The 10790-nt window shown below is 40.7% G+C and overlaps 2 protein-coding genes across 3 annotated transcripts; one reads left to right on the top strand and one right to left on the bottom strand.

Annotated features, from left to right (window-relative positions):
* The first annotated feature begins 312 nt into the window (after positions 1 to 312).
* LOC121741827 (putative leucine-rich repeat receptor-like serine/threonine-protein kinase At2g24130) lies at positions 313 to 3631 on the top strand. Its single transcript, XM_042134751.1, has 2 exons — positions 313 to 3085; positions 3155 to 3631. Exons 1-2 carry the CDS (start codon positions 529 to 531, stop codon positions 3556 to 3558), a joined length of 2961 nt encoding a protein of 986 aa, XP_041990685.1. The 5' UTR covers positions 313 to 528; the 3' UTR covers positions 3559 to 3631.
* A 130-nt stretch (positions 3632 to 3761) lies between these two features.
* LOC121741828 lies at positions 3762 to 10009 on the bottom strand. 2 transcript variants are annotated; one of them, XM_042134752.1, is made up of 7 exons: positions 9876 to 10009; positions 7462 to 8840; positions 7139 to 7228; positions 6342 to 6518; positions 5165 to 5230; positions 4841 to 5077; positions 3762 to 4401 (listed from the first exon to the last, which is right to left on the bottom strand). In XM_042134752.1, the coding sequence occupies exons 2-7, from the start codon at positions 8834 to 8836 to the stop codon at positions 4181 to 4183; spliced, it is 2166 nt and encodes a 721-aa protein (XP_041990686.1). In that variant the 5' UTR covers positions 8837 to 8840; positions 9876 to 10009; the 3' UTR covers positions 3762 to 4180. The 2 variants fall into 2 exon arrangements, with proteins under 2 accessions (XP_041990686.1, XP_041990687.1); XM_042134753.1 differs by lacking the exon at positions 7139 to 7228.
* Between the last annotated feature and the right edge of the window lie 781 nt (positions 10010 to 10790).

Here is a 10790-nt window from a genome sequence, read left to right as displayed (position 1 = left end):
AAATTCCCCTTAAAGAAACAATGAAGATCTAAGTTCGGACAAAAGCTGCCTACTCTAACGGAAAAACCTCACCTATAGCCTAGCCATAGATTAATCTTGTTAGATAAACTAAAAGTGCTTTGCAATTATTTGTGTTTGCGCGTGTTTATACCTAACAATTAAACCGGCGCCTTATATTGCTTTTTTTCCACTTGAAGTTGGAAGATTGGTACTTGAGATAACAGGCCAACTACCATCATCATTCATCAATATATATATGATATTCAACAATCTGAATTGAGTTGAGTTGAGTTGAGTTGAGAATTTGAGTGAGTATCTACTCATCACTACTGCAAGTTGGAATCAAATAGTTATTAATTAGTCCTACCACTAATCATACATCATTGGAACCAAAGCAACTAAATTTATTTCACACCCAAAAGTGTCTTCTTGATTCATATGTACCACAAAAAAAAATCCAATCTCTTATCAAATGGCCTAGCAACTTGACTATGCACCTCTCCCAACTTTGGTGGAAACAAATCATCAATGCACAGAGGCGGCAGCAGCAGCAGCAGCAGCATGTTGTTCAAGATAGCCATATTTGTCTCTTTGATGCAACATCTTCTTACCACATTAGGCCATCACCATTATCACTCTCTGCATACGGATAGAGCTGCTCTACTAGCATTCAAGAGCTCCATAACATCCGATCCACATTCGAGCCTCGCGAACTGGGACGAGCTCACACCCGTCTGCAACTACACTGGCGTGCAATGCAACCCAATACAGCACCGCCGTGTGGTCTACCTCAACCTCAACGCCTCCGGCCTCACAGGACTTTTGCCCCGCGCCGTGTCAAATCTCACCCAACTACGCTACCTCCACCTAGTTGACAACAATTTCTTCGGACCGATCCCTTGGGAAATCTCCTCGATCAGGAACCTCTTAGAGCTGAAACTCGGCAGCAACAACCTGCAAGGCCAGATCCCGGCCTCCTTCTCTCTGCTCTCCAATCTCAAGCTGATCCACCTCTACAACAACAGCTTGACCGGGGCGATACCAGCAGCCTTCTTCGCCAACTGCACTGGCCTCAAGAACATAGACTTCTCCTCAAATCAGCTCACCGGAACCATCCCATCCGAAATAGGAAACTGCCCGGATTTATGGGCTGTCAGCTTGTACAACAACCAGCTTGTGGGCGAGATCCCTTCCTCATTAGGCAATGCAACAGGCATGCTGAGTCTGGACGTCGAAAACAACAGCATTTCCGGCCAACTCCCTGCAGAGCTCATCTCTCGCTTCGTCAACCTCAGCTATCTCCATCTATCAGACAATCACATGACCAGCCACGATAACAACACGAACCTTGAGCCGTTCTTTCATGCGCTGGCTAACTGCACCGAGCTGGAGGAGCTGGAGCTGGCAGGTCTGGGACTCGGAGGAACTCTCCCAAGCTCCATAGCAAGGCTCAGTGATAAAATGACAACATTCCAACTGCAAGAAAACATGATACATGGTCCGATTCCTTCAGCAATTTGGAGACTATCCAAGTTAACACTACTCAACTTAACATCCAACTTTCTAGTTGGCAAGATTTCACCTGAGATAGCCAACTTGTCCAGATTGGAACAACTCTCTCTCTCCAACAACTTCTTCACCGAAATCCCAGCTGCATTAGGCCGGCTATCCTCCCTCGGGCTGATCGATGTGTCACACAACAATCTCACGGGTCCGATCCCAGATGATCTAGGGAATCTTGCTAGCTTAAACTTCCTGTTCCTGAACAACAACCTTCTCTCGGGGGAGATACCTTCCACCATAGGAGGATGCCTCGCCCTGCAAAGGCTGGACCTCTCCCACAACTTCTTGACAGGAAGAGTGCCTCCGAATATAACCAATTTTCAGGAAATGCGGTGGTTCCTCAACCTCTCGCACAACCAGCTCAACGGGCCGTTGCCAGTCGAGCTGAGCAAGCTGGAGAAGGTCGAGGAGATCGACCTCTCTTGCAACAGATTCAACGGGACCATCTCCAGCCTCATCTCCAGCTGCTACGCGCTCAAGTTGGTAAATTTCTCGAATAATTCCATTCAAGGAGCTCTGCCGCAGACATTAGGCGATCTCAAGAGCATCGTAGCCATGGATTTTTCCAACAACAAACTATCCGGAAAGATTCCAGCGAGCTTGAACAAGAGCAAGACTCTGGCTTTCCTCAATCTTTCAGGCAACAGCTTTGAAGGAATGATCCCCGCCGGCGGCGTTTTTACTAATATCACGAAATCATCATTCTTAAACAACCTGAAGCTCTGTGGCTCGGTTCCTGGCATTCCACCTTGCAAGCGCAAGCACTACTATTTCCGATCAAGAACTTACTTGATCATATTCTGTGTGATCATATTTGTGTCCGGATTCTTGTCAACGATCGGCTGCGTGATAGGATGGCAGCGGGTGAGGGTCAACATCTCACGCAGACGATCAAGAAAAGAGAGGAAAGAGTCGCCTGAGCTGACACAGAAATTCCCAAGAATGACATATAAAGAGCTGGTGGAGGCCACCGCGGGATTCGACAACGAGAGGCTGGTGGGATCCGGCAGCTACGGCCGCGTTTACAGAGGAAGCCTACCGGACGGGACGCAGATCGCCGTCAAGGTTTTACAGCTGCAGACAAGCAACTCCACCAAGGTCTTCAACAGAGAATGCCAGATATTGAAGAGGATTCGCCACCGGAATCTGATACGTATCATCACCGCATGCAGCTTGCCAGAGTTCAAGGCGTTCGTGCTGCCTTACATGGCGAACGGGAGCCTAGACACCCACCTCTACCCGCCCGAGGCAGGGTCAGCGGGGCTCACCCTGCTCCAGAGGGTCAACATTTGCAGCGACATTGCAGAAGGGATGGCTTATCTGCACCACCACTCTCCGGTTAAGGTCATACACTGCGATCTAAAGCCCAGCAACGTCCTCCTCAACGACGACATGACGGCCCTGGTCTCCGACTTTGGGATATCCAGGCTTGTCATGACCGTTGAAGGCGGCGTGATGGTTGAGAATGCAGGGAACTCCACCGCAAACATGCTATGTGGATCCATTGGTTACATAGCACCAGGTAGGTACTGAAACCACTTCTTGTCCTATATCGACAAATTGATGATCCCGACTCCTGTCTGTTTTGAAGAGTATGGTTTTGGGGCGGAGACGTCGACCAAGGGGGACGTGTACAGCTTCGGAGTGGTGGTGCTGGAGATGGTGACGAGGAAGAGGCCGACGGATGAGATGTTCGTGGGAGGGATGAGCCTGCACGGATACGTGAAGAGTGGGCGGATGGAGAACGTGGTGGACCATACTCTGGTTGGGGCGTTGAGGGATGTGTCGCCACCAGTGATGCGGATGTGGGAGGTCGCCATTGGAGAGCTGATCGAGCTAGGGCTCGTCTGCACGCACGACTCGCCAACTCTGCGCCCCACCATGCTTGATTGTGCCGATGACTTGGATCGCCTCAAGAGCTACCTTAGTGGCGACACCACTGCCACATTCTCCTCCTCCCTTGGAGTCTCTTCTTCAACCTTCAATGATTCTTAGTTTTTCCCACTCTTCCCCTCTTACTGGATTTTTTTAACTATCATAGAATCAACCAAATGTCAATCTTTCTCTACATGAGCTGCCACAATGTTGTATAACTTGTATCTAAATACATAAATCAAATTCTATAACTATCTGGAATTTACAAAAAAAAAAAATCTAAGGATATGGAATTCAATTTGTAGATTTAGGGGGATTTGGAATGGAAAATATAAATATTTTAACAGTACCAAAACACATGAATTAGAATTAAACATTCAAATTCTATTTCCACACACATAATTCATGGTGTCAATCGGAGCCCTAAAGTTTCGAAAAGATTAAATCTATATCCAGCTGTGACAAAAGTGAGATCCTCCGTACACCATATGTACATATATTCTGGCAATAGCAATCCCAGTTAGCAACACAAACCCGTTGACAAAAAGAAAAGGTATCCTAACCATCATTATGGGAGTTGGGTTGGGAACCCTATCTATGTACACTTCCATCAACTACGCCTCTACCTCCATCACCAACAAAATAATTCCTATTTTTCTTCCCTTCCTTTTTCCTATTTCTAATTACACTTTACCAGACAAGTTTTAAGAGATTAGCCCAGAATATGGTCAGCAAAAGTGATTCAAGTGTCACCAACGACACAAGGAATGCAAGGAGGAATTTTCAACTGGTCTTCAGGAGTGATTAATTGCAAGCAACGGTCGTGAAAAGTATGGCCGCACGGAAGAACAGCAACGGGTGGCGGAGCTGTGGGCTGGTACATTAAGCCTTCTGCTGTAAATGAAAGATCCCTCTTGCACAAGAGACACCTCTGTCCAGTTGGTTCAAGTGGTTCTTCGAAACCTACAAGCATGTATGGTGTTAGCTAAATTGTTTGTGTCCATTGTGGGACCAAACAGCATACAGCATATTAAGAATGCAATTGTTGAGACATGATTCTATAGATGTTACAGAAAACCAAGAATCTATTTAAAGCTATCAAACATCTCTTGCTAATGGTAAAAGAGACCACATCTAGCAGATCATGGAGTAAATAAGAAATTAAGAACGGGAAAGATATCAACAATATTTCGTCTAGTTCTCAAAATATTTTTCTCACGACCGAGACAATTTTGAATCCAGGAAATTATGACCTAGCTAAGCCCAACCTATGATCATGATTTAATGTTAAGTGCCTATGTTGTTATGCATGATCTAATGGACAATGGATAATCGAACACTTAGTATTTCTTTTGTTCCAATACGCAATTAATGCATCCAAATTTGCAAACAGGACATGTACCTTTCCATTTTACTTGAAGAGGTGCAGTTGGACTATGAATAGGAGCTGTAATAGCTGGAGTGGTCTGCCTTTGTTGAGGAAGAGAATCACTAATAGCAGATTGTGGAATCTTTTTCCTCCGTTGACTTGAGAGTGCAATGGGATTTCCAGTTGCTTTTCTTTTCAAAGGTGGATGAGGAAGAATAATAGGAGCAACCTGAGGCGTAATATTTAGTTTTGTAACTGGAACAACCTGACCTGCAAAATGAGAGATATTTGAAACTATTACCAAAAGAAGTGGCTCCATAATTTGTTTTACTGTTGAGATACATTAACATTGGATACCATCAGAATTATCGGTTTCAGGAAAGACTGCAGATGATTGGGTTGTCATCCCATGCTGATACAGACCTGAACAAGGCATATCACAGTGGAACAGTTATTTCAAAGCTAATATGCCTGATATATATTCTTGTCTAATAAAACATGGAAGAACTTGTTGTTACCATGGATTTAAATTGCTTTAGTGAACAGAGGAATGGATTTTGGGTAAGGAGGAAAGGGTCAGTAAAGAAAGTACATATACACAGGGACGTAGCCAGGATTTCATTTGTAGGAGGGGCAAAAATTATGCTCCCTCCGTCTCCTAAAAATAGAAACTTATGAAATGGCACGGATGCAAAATTGGTAAAATGAGTGATAGAAAGAAAAGTGTGTTAGTGGAAAATGAGTCCCACCTCATTAGAGATAAAGAAATTTCCTAAAATGAAAGTTTCTATTTTTATGGGATGGACCAAAAAGGAAAAAAATTCTATTTTTAGGGAACAAAGGGAGTATATAAGAAATTTTTATAGATATGAGACGGGGAGTATAATTTTATACTCCCTCCGTCCCTGAAAAGTATGAACTATTTTCATATTAGTTCGTCCATGAAAAGTATGAACTTTATAATTTTGGAATATTTAAACAACACAATACCCCTACACATCAGTTTATTGCAACTTATATTATAACACTACAATACTAATGGTGTGGAGCCCACTCTCCACTAACACTACCCTTTATCTCTCTCTCTTACTTTACCAATTATACATTAAAACTCATGTCGAATCAAATGTTCATACTTCTCACGGACGGAGGGAGTATATATATATATACCCCACCTGCTTAAAGGCTGAATCTGTTCATGCTTATTCGCACGCCAAACAAAGTTATGTATTGCAACCCCCAACATATGAAGTAACATCTAAGTTCTTCATAAGATTTTCATTATTATAATGCATTTATATTCAGATGAATGATTCATCTATTTAATTGTTCTAGTAGGTTGATACTGAAAACGGTTTATCCTATTTAAATCTATCCTTGTGTTCTCCTTGACACAGAAAATAGATTTAGTTAGCATTTAATGAGAAACCAGAGTTAACTGACATCCTCATTCAGAACCAAAAATTTAACAAAAATATAAGAAGTATCAGATAACTTAGTATTATAACATTCTAAGTTCTAACATGTAACTAACCTCTTGTGTGTCGAGCAGTAGCAAAATCAGGTTGAAACCCCAATCTCTCAGGAAAACAAGCAGCCACATCAGACTGGTAACTGCTACCTTTTGAAAACTGAAGCCCGATTCTCTCAGGGGAAATATAGGTCCTAGGTGCTTCAATAGGACTGATACTATGAAAAGCATGAAACTGTCCTGAGGAAACAAAATCATGACATGTAAAACTGAAACATCTAGGCTGAATATAAGTATGTATTCATATACCAGACTACAAGATAAAGAACTTTGTCATCAATATGACAATATTATACATGGACCAGCGGTAAATTGTGCCAAATCATTTCAACTATATTTGACTATATAAGCTCAACCAGATGCTTGCTATCTTAAACTTGTCTCATTTTAATTATTTGCAATACTTACTCAATGGATAATTTCCCAGGAGTAAAAGAATTCCAGAGAACTATAAAGCAAAACTGTAATCTCGCATGAGCCAGAGATACCTTCAAAATCAGTAAGGAGTCTTCTCCAGTTCTATACAGAAAATGTAAAAGATTTAAGTACTAAAGTCCACAAGTCATTCGTTGAATAATTAAATACCAGAGATAGTGTTTATGATATGAATGATCAAATAGGGAACAGACTAAAAATAATAAAATAGGGAATCACTTTTTAAGAACCACAAACTGAAAACGGAGTTTCTCTTCATATAAAAGTCCAGTGACTGGGGAAAAATTAGTTTAGGCTTGAATAAGAGTAGCACATTTGGTCAAAATCCCAGTGAGCAGCATAACTGAATATGTCAATGAGCTCACCTGCTGGTTGAACACTTGATGTGAAAGAACCAATTTTGGCAACTTCTGTTCTTGTACCTTCTATTGTGGGGCTAAGAATCCTAAGATTTCCTATCATACAAAAGGAAAGATAAAATGCTTAAAAATAAATATGTAGTTTGAATGTCACATGAATAGACTACCACATACTCTCCCACCAGCTAACTAATCACTTGGACAAGATGGTCATCTTAATTTTCAATCTACAACTTGTCCCAATTTCTAGTTTATGGAAGTTGGCAGGATATGAACACGCAACCAATATAACATCCAAAAAAACATCAAAGTAGGAGTACAAGACTCACCTGGTTGTACATGGCTGGTGATTCTCGGTTTGTCCCTGTCCAAATTGTAATGTCGGGAATCTATGGATGGCACATTAATGGAATTCATCCTAGAGTGATCCTGTTGCCATGATATAGGTTGACATGCAAAATGTGTGGACATTATTTGCAGCTGTGAACCACATTTAGGTTGAGAGGGTAAAGTGCTTCCAGATGACAATGGTATTGAAGATGGCTGACACACCGATGTATAGCATTTTGATGGGGCCATAGTAGGTGTAGTTTGCAGAGTGTGAAGACTGGGGAATGGATCGGAGTTCTGCCTGAACCCTGTTTCTCCAATAAGCCCATCTTCAATACTTGTAGGCATCCTACTATATGCCGATCTTGATAATCGACCAGCATTAGTTTGCATTTGCACAGTTGCAGCCTCACCTTCCAAATGAGCAATGTTCAACAGGTCCTTAGCAAATCCTTCAAGTTCACCAGCACTAGTTTGGATCCCTGCATCCCCACCTGACAGGCGAGCAAGACTTGAGGCATTCTTTGGGAAGTTTTTAACATTAGAATTATTAAATCGAGAAGAAACCTCCTGATCTTCACTTGGAAACTTTGGGGCATAGGAAGTACTGTTAGATCTTGAGAACCCGCCAGCATGAGTAAGGATCCTAGCATCCGCACCTGCCAATTGAGTAGTGAGGTTCTTTTGGTGGGGTCCGGTAATAGGATTGTTACATTGCGAAGAAACCTCCTTCAATGTATTGGAAATTTCTCGGATACTGAAATTCCTATTTGGTCTGAACTCTCTGCCACCTCCAGTTCCAAGAGTAAGAAAACCCTGATCATTTTTATTTCCTCTTGCACCAAAATTTTCCACAAGTGGCAACAAAGATGTGCTTGAAGAAGAGAACTGTCCACTCATCTGGAACCTACTAATGCTACTACTTTGAGCTTCTGCTCCATAATTCTTTATTGGATAACCTGTTCCAGTCTCACACATTGGTGGGGAGAGGTTCATGTCTAATTCACCATAGTCCATGGAAGTGACAGCTGAGGTCGTCAGACAATCTGCACCATCTCCTCTCATGCTCAGTTCTGGAGGCAGCATTTCATATTTTGAGCAGGACTCAGACACGTCAGTCCAGTTTTTATCTACCTTAGGATCTGATGCGCAATTCAGATTAGGATTGTAAGAGTAACAATCTTCTTGTATATCACGTCCACAAAACTGATCATAGCCTAGTGAATTAAAGGGGAGAGACATATTTTCCTCTTCATAAGTACAAGCACCATGAGTCCAGCTCCCATCATCAGCTCCACTTGGGTTGTTAGTTAGATTATGTTCATCTTGCCCTTCCTCCAAAGTAGCAGATACAGGTTGAATGGCATTTCCCATTTATCTAAACATATTAAACAGAAGTATGAGAAAAAGAATCATTTTCTCCAGCTGATTGCAGGATAGTTTCACCAAATGCATAACAGATACATAGATATATATAGCGGTAAAATACTCAATCAGTTAATGTCTTCACAGTAATAATATACCATCCACTTTCGGACTAGGACACTAAATCAATTCTTCACTGTCCACTGACACTGACTAGGGAGGGTCAAAAATTGTCCGAGGAAAGGCATGCCAAATGAAAACAAAAGGTGAGTTATGAAATTCACCTATCTTCAGTTTCCAACCAATGAACACTGATACCATTTCTCTTGAACCAAAACATCAATCCAATCACTCACATCACTCCATATACTCTATGCACAGAGAAGAGCTACAAAATCATGCATAATAGATACTAGAAAATATACTATGTCTCACACCTAGAAGGAAATGAAATTGTATGATGGTTTTAATAGTTTGATGTTCAAGTATCAAACATCGTATGAAAAATTCACAAACATTTGAAAAAGGTCCCAGCACAGATGCTTTATTCCCCTGCCAAATATGGGCTAATCCAACAAAATAAAGAATCATTTCTAAAAAAACTCGCAATTTAAAAGGTAAGAATTAGAATTAAAATCAGGTCTTCATAATCATCATCATCAGTTAAAATGCCAAACACCTTCTATTGACTGGAACAACTAAAAACGAAAGAGAACATCAACGATCACAACATACAAAGCACACCAACATTTACCAGATAGAGGTCGGTTCTATTCTCCCAAAGATACAGATACAGAGGGGGTGAATAACACTAGTAAAAACTATCACACATCCACCATATAAGAATCTCAGAGACACAAATACCAGTAAGGATGCACCATAAAACACGGTTGATTCTCTCACAAGAAATCCGCAGAAATATGAACCATTAGCGATTTTTTTTTTAAAAAAGGAACAAAATCAGTTGATCAATAACCCTCGTGAATCTAGAAATAACAAATAAATCCGGGCTTGACGAGAATGAAGGAGGATTTTCAAAATTTCATACCAGATTAATTTTTGATCGGTGAAGAAAAACTTCAAAGTGATGACATATGAGAGTGGTGAATGAGTGTATAGAGAGAGAAAAGTGTAGTGAGAGAGATCATGTTTTTGGCGCTTTGAGGAGAAAGAGATTTAAAGGGTTCGGTCGGTGGGATGCGCACGACGACTCCCTTTGGCTTTGTTTGTAACTAAAATAGCCAGCTGTGATGGTGCGTTCTGTGACTGTCCAATGGAGGGCTCCTAACAAATGTTTTTCTGTTTAGCAACAAACGTGGCGTTGTATCAACGCGTATTTCCATTATTCGAGGCATATACTGTATTTGCTATTAGAGCCGGATATTGGTGTAATATTAGAGCCGGAGTATGCCATGCCATGGTATAAGAAAATAGGGAAAATAAGAACAAAAATGTAGTATTAATTGTATGTGCATATGGTAAGAGTTACAATATGAATATAAGAATATGAAAGGAGATCTTCTCTATTCAAAGCTGTAATTAAACCATTCTTAGTATAAGATTATGATTTTATTTTTAATTTTGTTTTTTTTCTTTTCAAACACTATTTCTCAAGTTTTAGTCACTAAAGTTTGATTTATTTCAAAATGAACACTAAACTTAAAACTTTATACTCCATCCGCTCAATAATAGTGGAGACATTTCTTTTTTACACGAAATTTAATAAAAATTGTTTTAAGTGAGATAAGTAAAATGAAGAATAAAGTAAGAAATGGAAAAAAAATAGAAACACGAAGAGAAAAAAAAAGTAAAAAAGAGTAAAATAAGTGAGAATACATGTGTTGACTTATACTAAAATGAGAAATGACTCTACTACTATACAACATACCGAAATGTCAAAATGACTCAATTACAATGTAAGAAGTATATAATTATTAATTAATTACACCGCATCATCACCCTA

Source organism: Salvia splendens, chromosome 7 (assembly GCF_004379255.2).
Source record: "Salvia splendens isolate huo1 chromosome 7, SspV2, whole genome shotgun sequence".
Taxonomy (NCBI): Eukaryota; Viridiplantae; Streptophyta; class Magnoliopsida; order Lamiales; family Lamiaceae; genus Salvia; species Salvia splendens.
The sequence above is the reverse complement of the archived record's forward strand: the minus strand, read 5'-3'. Positions and strand labels throughout refer to the sequence as shown.

Bases quoted from the DNA above. Each gene is read 5' to 3' on its own strand.
- LOC121741827 (XM_042134751.1), top strand. From the start codon at position 529: ATGCACAGAGGCGGCAGCAGCAGCAGCAGCAGCATGTTGTTCAAGATA. The intron at 3,086-3,154 runs GTAGGTACTGAA...TCTGTTTTGAAG, and splicing joins CATTGGTTACATAGCACCAG to AGTATGGTTTTGGGGCGGAG.
- LOC121741828 (XM_042134752.1), bottom strand. From the start codon at position 8,836: ATGGGAAATGCCATTCAACCTGTATCTGCTACTTTGGAGGAAGGGCAA. The intron at 7,229-7,461 runs GTGAGTCTTGTA...TTTGTATGATAG, and splicing joins CACCAGCCATGTACAACCAG to GAAATCTTAGGATTCTTAGC. The intron at 4,402-4,840 runs GTACATGTCCTG...ACATGCTTGTAG, and splicing joins TCTTCAAGTAAAATGGAAAG to GTTTCGAAGAACCACTTGAA.